This window comes from Haliotis rubra, unplaced genomic scaffold (genome assembly GCF_003918875.1).
Source record: "Haliotis rubra isolate DU_JTF1 unplaced genomic scaffold, ASM391887v1 Scf2, whole genome shotgun sequence".
Taxonomy (NCBI): Eukaryota; Metazoa; Mollusca; class Gastropoda; order Lepetellida; family Haliotidae; genus Haliotis; species Haliotis rubra.
Window position 1 is genome coordinate 7,357,823 of NW_025766002.1, and position 10,497 is coordinate 7,368,319.

At 38.4% G+C, this 10,497-nt stretch overlaps 1 protein-coding gene across 1 annotated transcript; it reads right to left on the minus strand.

Annotated features, from left to right (window-relative positions):
* Positions 1-700: 700 nt before the first annotated feature.
* LOC124275447 (pathogenesis-related protein PRB1-3-like) lies at positions 701-6,899 on the minus strand. The gene is made up of 6 exons (XM_046711014.1): positions 6,812-6,899; positions 3,708-3,888; positions 2,734-2,958; positions 1,892-2,004; positions 1,363-1,397; positions 701-812 (listed from the first exon to the last, which is right to left on the minus strand). The coding sequence occupies exons 1-6, from the start codon at positions 6,886-6,888 to the stop codon at positions 805-807; spliced, it is 639 nt and encodes a 212-aa protein (XP_046566970.1). The 5' UTR covers positions 6,889-6,899; the 3' UTR covers positions 701-804.
* Positions 6,900-10,497: the final 3,598 nt, after the last annotated feature.

A 10,497-nucleotide genomic window follows, 5' to 3' on the forward strand; every position in this document is an offset into this window, starting at 1 on the left:
AAGCAATATGATAATCGGAATCCGGTTATGCACATGCGCTATATAGTTCCGTCATCACGGTATAACGTTGTTACAAATTCAAATCCTCATATGTACTTTTAATTTTCCATTACTGCAGATTAAGTACGGTGCTCATGACTACTTATGTATATTGGAACTAAACTGGGTTGAGAGCAAGAAATCTATATCTCCAAAGCTCTCACTGTATTCCTCGGGTGGCTGGTTCGATTCTGCAAACCCATAACCATAGGGTTAATACATTTCGTGTAAAATATGCATCCTTGACCTGTATCTCTTAGTAACTGTGTCGACCCGTGAAGATCCGGGTTAGAATTGGTCTTCATGTTTGTCGTTAGAAGGGACTAATTGGATCGGGTGGTCAGGCTCGCTTACTTGGTTGATGCAGGCCATCGAATACTATTTGCATAGACCGATGCTCATTCTAGCACTAGACAGTCTGGTGGAGACAGATTATTTACAGACTGTCGTCATTAAGATGGAAAACTGCTGAATGCGGTATTCTGAATTGTACAAACTAACCAACAAAAATCGTGCGAGAGATCCAGAGAGAAATTGGAGTGGTGTCACCGGCCTCCGATTCACGGCTACAGGAGTGTTGTAAGCAAGTAACTAGAACTAAACTGACCTGGGCACAAACCCAATTCAACCTGGGTTCAGATGATATAAAACAGAGTCGGCATTGTTTGTGTTTGCTACTTTTGCAATCACTTTGCTTTATTTAAACACTTCGAACAGGCAACATCCGGTCGAAAGTCGTCCATTAGTATCCATCGTACGAAGCCTCTATTTCGCTGTAAATAAATCAACCAAACATCAAACGATGCCTGAAAGATCTTGTAAAAAGGCGAATTCCTTAATTTTCGATAGCATCCTGAATACACATACACTCACGCACACATATATCTGTCTATCTATCTATCTATCTATCTATCTATCTATCTAACTATCTATCTATCCATCTGCATTGTATGTATTGTGAACATATGTGTTATTCCCAAAGATAAAAAGTGAGGTCGGTTTCCTACTAATTACAGGTAGGATATGTGTACAGTAAAATCATTAAAATCACATCACATCAAGGGTTGGGGGTCAAAGAAACATGATGTCTACACATTATTCTTTTTGCTGTGCCAATTGCTATGTTTCCGTCACTTGTGGACGAACATATATTTAACGAGGAAAGTATTCAACCATCTTCTAAAGTCAGATGGCGTTCTTGATTTCAACACGCCGTTAGATCAGCAGCGAAATACATGATAATAATTGCAATTACGGCTTGTATCAAAGCTTTACTTTAGTAAAGACAACCCAGTTGTTGAATTTCAAAATGTTGGCATTTACCTGGTTCGTAAGCTTCCTCTCCCATCCAGTTACCCCTGGAACATGAAGTAAAATATATTATGTCTTGGACGGAATTTTGTTGTTGTGATGGAATATATCATTGAAGGGCGCTTGAATTGAAATACACCAAAGGCATTGAATTAAAGGAAGTTAATAATAATATGAATGTTGGTATTGTTGAGGATCTGAATGCAACATCTAATGAATGCAACATCACAGAACACAGTGCATATTACACGTGCAGAAAAGAGTGTGTACTTCCACCTTCAAAATCATTTCAGCAATTCCCTTCTGAGGGTAGTACATGTATTCTGATTGACAAGATCACACATGGACCATTATTATTGAAAACATACTCTCGAATTACATGATCCAGTCACTTTCTGGTTGTTGGCTGTGGCGTTACACTCACTATTTTGTCATGTCACGGGTACCCAATGAGTTGCTGCTTGCATGAACAAACACCACTGGAATCTGTGGGCCGTGAATGACCACACACGGACAGGCAGATTAAAGGACAAATACTTACCTGGGCTCATAGTAACACACCAGGAACCGTACGTCATTGTCCTCTCGGAACTGAGACATATAGTTGCAGTTATTCATTGCACAGCCAAATTCCCGAGTCTCCTCCCAGTTGACCTGGATGATAAATCCATTATTTAGACGTTGCACTGATTAGAATATCATAAATAATAACGACAAAAGCCAGTTCAGTCCATAGGAATCTTTAGCATTTTGTTTTTAAATGACCATCAAGTAGTGATGATACCAATTATTGAATTTAGTATTGACGGAATAACTAAAAGGAGAACGAACGCCAATGAACCGACTAGAGGAGATGCATGTCCTAGCTGAATAACGTTGTAACTCGCCTATCGTCAGCCTGTAAGTATTGGGACACGTGTCATACAGATAATGATTTTTAATGATATTTTATAATGATTACCCACTGGGTCACGATTACAGGTAGTCATCCAGATAACACTTTGTAACCATTTCTGACTCAGTACCGGGAACTCATCACAACTCGGCATACTGGGGTACTGGTAGAATACAGAACAACAGGGAGACGGTTAAGGAAAGCCACCTGAACGGAATGCTGTGAGGAAAATATCTAAGAAGACATCTTTAGAAAACCTATGCGATAAACATGAACACCTTCAACCATCAAATGCAGAAAGGGATTATACGTACAAAAATCAATCTGAAATCTGTTTGGCATGATTGTGTTTACGAATCAACATCAGACAGTGTTAACACCAAGTATTCGCAAACACTTAAAGTCAGTCCTTCCCCACGTGTAATGTAAGATAAGTTTGTAATATATGTGTGTAGATAGTAGAGTGCACCTTTGATTCTCAACAATACCTGTGAGTAATAGCAGCTCTGGGAAGGAGAGCATTCCCTGTCATCGAAGCGGAATGAGTCGACCCCGTTCCTCCAAGCGTTATAGCCTCTATTCATGACCCCTTCCTCCGATCGGGACGACTGCTCAATGTAGAGGTTCTCGCCGAACTCGGGTCTTGATGAGTATCTGAACTGACATCTGTTTGCATATCTCTGGGCTTCTCTTGCTAAATCTTCGTTCCATCTCTGCAACAAACAGTATTTAAGCTTAAGAAGCAATTCGATGTATCCACGAGACCATTGCCAATATGTCTAAAGGCTTACTAGACTGTGCTAGGGCCTACATTTCGTAAAGCAATATACATTTGATTTTGACTTGAAATATAACACATGTGAAACGAATGCTCATGAAGTAATACGTTCTCGTGTTGACAAAATTCAAAAACTGCTATTTTGTTTGACAACATGAATCCAGATGTTTTTATTGGGGAAAGTGTGAATAAGCAGTTCTTCTAATCTAATATAAACCTTCGTATTGGTACAGTGCAATCCCTTTTATTAATTTCCTTTCAGGAAGTGCATGGAAATTCCATATCATTGTTTAATGCATTCACCAAACCTTCGGTATGTGACTTCTTAACATAACACGAACGGTGTTTAAACTCTCTTATCTCCCCGATCGACATTCGGCTCGTACAAGCAGCATCCACATCAGTCCATCCACACATGCACACGCGCACGCACGCACGCACACATACACGCATACATACATGCATACACATCTACATTTTGAAAGCGACCTTAAACTCCATTACTCCTCATGTGAAATATTTTATTGATGCAATGCTGCAGATTGTTGACAGATTCGTAAAGCTGAGAGTGATATGGTTAAAGAAAAAAAGGAAGAAAACAAAACATATACGTAATCAAATCAACAATATTTTGAAATGCTTTGTCTAATGTCATGAAAAGGGACAGTAGTTTCAACTACTTACGAGAAAGGGATAGCTTTCCTCTCCGTACTCATTAGGGAAATCTCCCTCACCCATCATCTGGCGTCCCTCGTTGTGTAGTTGAAGCATGGTGTTCTGATATTCTGGCATCATTACATTCGCCATGGAGACGCCCAAGACACCCAGAAAAACTACGGTCCACATCATTGTGATATTGGAAGATCTGTCAACGTGATGAAACTAAATTTTTACTGCTCCTGTATTGCAGTCAAATAAGTGAATTAAATTTTAATTCTTCACTTATCAATATTTTAGCTCGGACACACCGACATTGAAACGGTTAATCCTTCAGTTATTAATATTTTAGCTGGGACACACCGACATTGAAACGGTTAATCCTTCAGTTCATACGATCGATGCTGGCGAAGAATAACAACTGACCATATAACACCGGAATTTAGAGAAATACTGAGCATATTGCTTGACGTTTAACGCTGACACTCGGATATATTCTAGCTATACAGACGGTGTTCTGTACATAATCGAATATTGACGAGTCTATTGGTTGACTTCATGAGCACCTATATCCGCAACGTAGATACATGTATCACGTAGTCACCTAGCCTGACCACCCATTCCCGTTAGTCGTCCTTTATGACAGACAGGTGAGCTGAAGATCAGTTGAACCTGGATCTTCACGTATATTTGGAGTGAGTGAGTGAGTTTAGTTGTACGCCGCACTCAGCAATATTCCAGCTATGTGGCGGCGGTCTGTAAATAATCGAGTCTGGACCAGACAATCCAGTGATCAACAGCATGAGCATCGATCTGCGCAATTGGGAACCGATGACATGTGTCAACCAAGTCAGCGAGCCTGACCACCCGATCACGTTAGTCGCCTTTTACGACAAGCATAGTCGCCTTTTATGACAAGCATGGGTTGCTGAAGACCTATTCTACCCCGGATCTTCACGGGTTAAGTATATTTCGAGAAATAGGAACTACAGTTATCGAAACAAGCGCAAACACTTGTCATTATCAACTTTACGCGAACACCTGCTCGTTAATCTTTGATACAGATAATACATATACACATGCTTATAACATAAGTAATCGAAATGGCACAAAGGACTTTCTTTGCCAGTGATTTCTTGATTATGGAATAAAGTCATCTTATCTACTTTTTGAGTTGATTACTCTTTTATAACAAAGTAGACATACACGAATACTGTAAAGTCAATACCATTTGAACTACAGTTAGCGGAAATGAGAAATTGCTTACTTCATTTCGAAATGAAAGGTAAAATGCATTTTGTCTAAGACTCTACAATTCACCAGTCAACCATAACACACGGATTCTCCAGTTGACATAGTGTTTTCATTTGAGAAAATTAACACCAATTGTCTGCCTTTATGATTATCAGGCTCCCATACATAGATTGCCGAAGAAATTACCAATGGATAGGCATGAACACGAGCTGAGGTTTGGAGCAACGCATGTTAAGGCTTTTGAACCTACAGTCTCTTTGTTTACATTTTATCATGACACACATACTCCTTTACTAAACAAACCTCCTTTACTTCTGTATTTTTATCTGGCGTGAAACAGTGGCATATGAAGTCAGCCATGAAAACATGGAGATAACTGTTATTATTCTGTACTATAAACATTTCAATATACCATTGTGTTATATGCTTATCAAATATTACGTATCTATACAGACTATGCCAGAGACTATGTTTGAATATGTGAATATGTTTAATATTATATCCTGAGATGTTTTCATATATGTACTCTGCGTCTTAATGGAAGAAATAAAGCACATTTATTCATTCATTCATTCATTGTGATGTAGGAAAATATTTTTAGAAATACCAGAAAAACCAGAACTCCAACTTACAATCTCATTTTGAAAACGAAATGAGTGTAGGCTATTCTGTGTGTAGAAACCAATATGCATACAAAATGAAATCATAAATAAAACTACACAAAATGTTACACAATATCTATCAGAAGAATGCTCCAGATATGTACGTATACATCTCTCTTCCCCCCAAATAGCATAGACTGCAGTAATGATGCAAACATTATGTGAATGTACTATTATTAATTATAATAAATGTTTTAGAAAGCTAGAAAATGAAAAGGAAAGGAACGTTTAACCAATGAACAGAGAATAAAATTGTGTCAACAGAGGGAAAGTAAGACGAAGTCAAGGTAGAAGCTACTCGTGTTGGTTGCCTTGGTCTGTATACATATACAAGTCACAAAACGATCCTGTATATAGGAAATCAAAATGTATATTGGATCTATATGTCAACAGTAAATACTGAAATATATTGACTATTGTACTGCTCTGCCTCTGATATCACTTTCCGCCTATTAAGATTTAAATTGAATGTTTTCCTCAGAAAGTCCATTTCGACATTTCGAAAATATGTATATTAGTTTGTATGAAAATCTTCCAACATATCCGGTTTGTATTTAGGGAAATGATTAATCTTTGATATCCATGTGATGTCAAGGCTATAATCTCTTCCGTTGTCATGCCTAACTTGTACAAACAAGGAAACTACTGGAATTGACATTTTGGGACATGGCAGTCTTTCTTAGCAGTCACACATTAATTATCATTTATGATCCCGTAACAAATACCATCCATATGAATATTGAATATACATACCGAAAATTGAAAACAGCGAGATATTGTATTCAGTGATGTTTCCTGTTAAAATTTAATTTCTGAAATGATTTCCCCCTGTAAATCAGGGAATCCATATCCATTGCTTACACAATAGCACTACTTAAGCACTAAGTTAAATCATGAATTATTCAGAGAATGTCCATTACATAAAACTGCACAAATACAGTTTGAGAAAACGAGGGTGCCCCTGTAATGTCGGTTTTACAAAATGGAGCTCCCATCTCAACTGAACGAGAATGTCCATAGGTAGGTGTTTCAACAGGATTGATATATTTAAATATATTTGAAATGAATAAATTCTCAACGGCTTCTTCTGTACACAGTTCAATTGTTATGTTAAATAATGCTAATGACGTTAATCCTTTGTAAAATTTGCCAAATTTGTGCCTAGTCCTAATAGACAATGTCAAAATGAAGGTCGGACATCACACGTGTTCTTACCTCAAGGGAGCTGATTCCACTGTTCGAAGACTTGGGTGGGCCTGCCTATTGAAGCCCTTCTTATATAATTGTACCATTAATTAAAATGTATTCATGTCCTTTAACTATGCAGATGTTACTGATTAACACTTGATCATTTTATGACATGCTTTGATGTTTAATGTGTTGATCATTATAATATTACGTAGTAGGTGCATATGTATCTTATCGGAGAACATTACGGACAATCACTTTCAGTGTTTAAATCATTATAGCGATGTTCAGAACTGTAAACATAATTGTATAATAAATTTGTTTCATTGTATCGAGAAAAAATTTGAAAATGCACCAAAGAGCGTTTGTTTCGGACGATCCTGCACAATCTGTACTGGCTTGCCTTATGATCGGCTTATATTAGCCCTTCGGGGAAGAAATTAAAATTATTATTACATAAGTTTAATTATAATAACAATGTGATTTACATTCTTGTGAGTGAATTAATATTTAACGTCACATCGGCAATATCTCAGCCATATCGTGACGAGATTTACATTCTAGAGAAAGTGGGTACTGTTTCAGAATGGAGCACCATATTATACTCTAGTTCTCCATGTGATGGCTAATGACCATATTCCAGCAATATTCCAGCGATATGACCGCCGTCTGTAATTAATCGAGTCTGGACCAGACAATCCAGTGATCAACAACATGAGCATCGATCTACGCAATAGGGAATAGATGACTTGTGTCAACAAAGTTAACAAGCCTGAACACCGATCCCGTTAGTCGCCTCTTACGACAAGCATGGGTTACTGAAGATCAATTCTAACCCGTATCTTAACGGGTTGTGAAATATTAACACTCCAAAGACCGAAGCTCAAAAAATATCGCTCAACTTGAATTCAAAGAAAGGTGACACCATGCTGTCGTTTGGCCAATATTTCATCACTATGAATCTTTATGTAAAGATGGATAATTTGAGACAGTTGTTTGAATGGTTTCTCAGGTGGGTCAATCAGTGGAAATCTCCAAAATCATTGGAAATGACATTGCACGATTTCACCTAACGACTTAAGAGCACAAGTGAAAAGACCCAAACGAGGCAGGATAAAGTAATTGAGATGTGAGCTGTTAAAAACATTAATGTGATACAATTATGATAAAATCATTTGGAAAAACATAATTACATTTGAACTCTGAAATTCTGCCAGTTGGAAAGAAGAACGTATATCACATCCTTGTGTAAGGGTCCTGTTAGGTGCTTCATGGTGCATAATTGTGAAGCCAATATATGACTATAACATTGGGATGGTGAGTATCTCTTGACAATTCCAACTATTGCCGTATAATGTTATTATATTTAGAGGGTCATCTCATTCAAAGACATATATGATTGATTTCTCACATGATTAACTATCTGACTCTTGCTTCATACCCAGGGAGGAACTGGGAGGATGATCGTGGGTTCGAACCCTAGTTTCCGATTATATCACAAGCACCATGCCACTGCTCGTGTAACGACCAGCATTGTTCTAAAATTTAGCTAACATGCTGTTGTGAAGCACGGTTACACTGGCATGGTGTTGAACCCAACGAACCAATATAGGAACTGTTTTATTTGATGCAATTATTTGTCGGATAATGGTACGTGTACTCATTGGATGGCAGTTGAGTGACGTCTTAGATTACATGAAGCGCAGATTTGAGTGGAGAGAACGAATATTAACCTGATGTATCCTCGTAAGTGAAGACAGGCACCGTCATCACTATACGACTGTCTTTTCTTTAATTCAAAATTGTTTCGAGGGAGAAATTATCACGACATCAATAATAATATGGATTCTTATATTGCGCTAAACTCCACACCAAAGTGTGCTCAAAGCGCTAACAGAGTTCACAGATATCACATGTGTGTTTACAATCCATTTCTGTTGATCAGGTAGGTCTTAAGATGCTTCTTGAAACAAGCCTTTGGGAGAGCGTTCCATTTAACGGCAGCATTATATGCGAAGGATCTTCCGCCTGATTTTGGGGACCTTTAGTAGCATTTGTTCACTGGAACTGAGAGTTCTTGTAGGGACATAGTCTTCTACTAGATCACACACATAACCTGGAGCTGTATCATTGATACACTGATATGTGAGGATGAGGATCTTATGATGCATCCTTTCTTTGACCGGCAGCCAGTGGAGATACCTGAGTACTGGAGTGATGTAACAGTGTGACAATTCTAGCCGCTGAGTTCTGGATGTTTTGCAGCTTTCTGATTTGCTGAGCTGGAGCCCCTACAAGCAGACTATTACAATAGTCAATCCTTTCTAGGATCATTGAACGTGCAAGTGCTGCAGCTGTTTGTTCTTTGAGAAGGTGGCGTATGCTACCTATGTTTCGGAGGTGAAAGTAGCATTTTTTGGCGAGGTCATTGATGTGCTTGTCCATGTTGAGTGATGAGTCTACCTTCACACCCAAGTTTCTAGCATCTGTCGAAATATTGATTTTATCATTGTCGACTGTGATATGAGTTGCTTCGATCTTTTGCAGCCTTTTGTCAGGTCTTATGAACAAAGCCTCTGTCTTATCGTTGTTTAACTTTAGCATGTTCGCGTTCATCCAGGCGCTAACTTTGGATGTTCAGTCTTCCATCGCACTTAGTCCTGACTTCTGTGATTGGTCAAAAAGAGCAAAACTATTGTACAATTGCGTGTCATCAGCAAAAGAATAATCATTGATGGCACAGTTACTAATAACTTGTGAGACAGGCTTGCTGTAAAGCGTAAATAATACTTGGCCCAGTACGGAACCTTGGGGTACGCCACAAGTCAAAAGAGTGCTGGCAGATGGTGTAGCATTAATGCTAACTCTCTGGTATCTGTCTCTCAGGTACGAGCGGAACCAGTCCAAAACAACGCCGTCTAAACCATATTCAGTATGAAATCGGTCTATTAGCAAGGTGTGGTCAACAGTATCAAATGCCGTTAATAAATCTAACACGAGCAAAAGCGCAACATTTCCTTCATCCACACTGGTTCTCAAATCGTTTAATACTTTATTGAGAGCTGTCTCTGTACTGAATCCACTTTTGTAAGCCGACTGATACTTATCAAGCAGGCGCCGAGACTGAATGTGATCCAGCAATCTTGTGTTAACAGCTTTCTCTAAGATCTTGAATGAAAATGTCAAATTTGATACAGGCCGGTAACTTCGCAGTTTGTTGCGATCAAGAATAGACTTTTTAATCAGCAGTTTAATGACAGCAGTTTTCATACTTTTGGGACTTGTCCTGAAGTCAAACTGAGGTTTACATATATGCAATAACAGGCAGGAGACAGTCCAGGACTTTCAGAAACAACTTGGTAGGTATGGGATCAAGCTGACAGGATGTTGGTTTGGAACTTTGGATCAACTTCAGTATTTCACTGGAGTGAAATAGAGTGAATACTTCCATGGTTACTGGAGTACTGTCTGTGTGAGGCAAAGTGTTTGGATCACATGCACTAAGAGAACTCCGTATCTTGCAGATCTTCTTGTTAAAATACTGGTTGAAAATTTGTGGAGTTTCATCAGCGTTTCCAGAATCTGGAAGAACAACCTCTACAGTTTTACCCATCAGAAAAGACGTGGTAGAAAATTGCGCTTTTGGATTCTGCAATTGGGAGACAATGAATTGGTGGAAATAATCAGATTTCAATCTTTTCAAAAGTTTAACT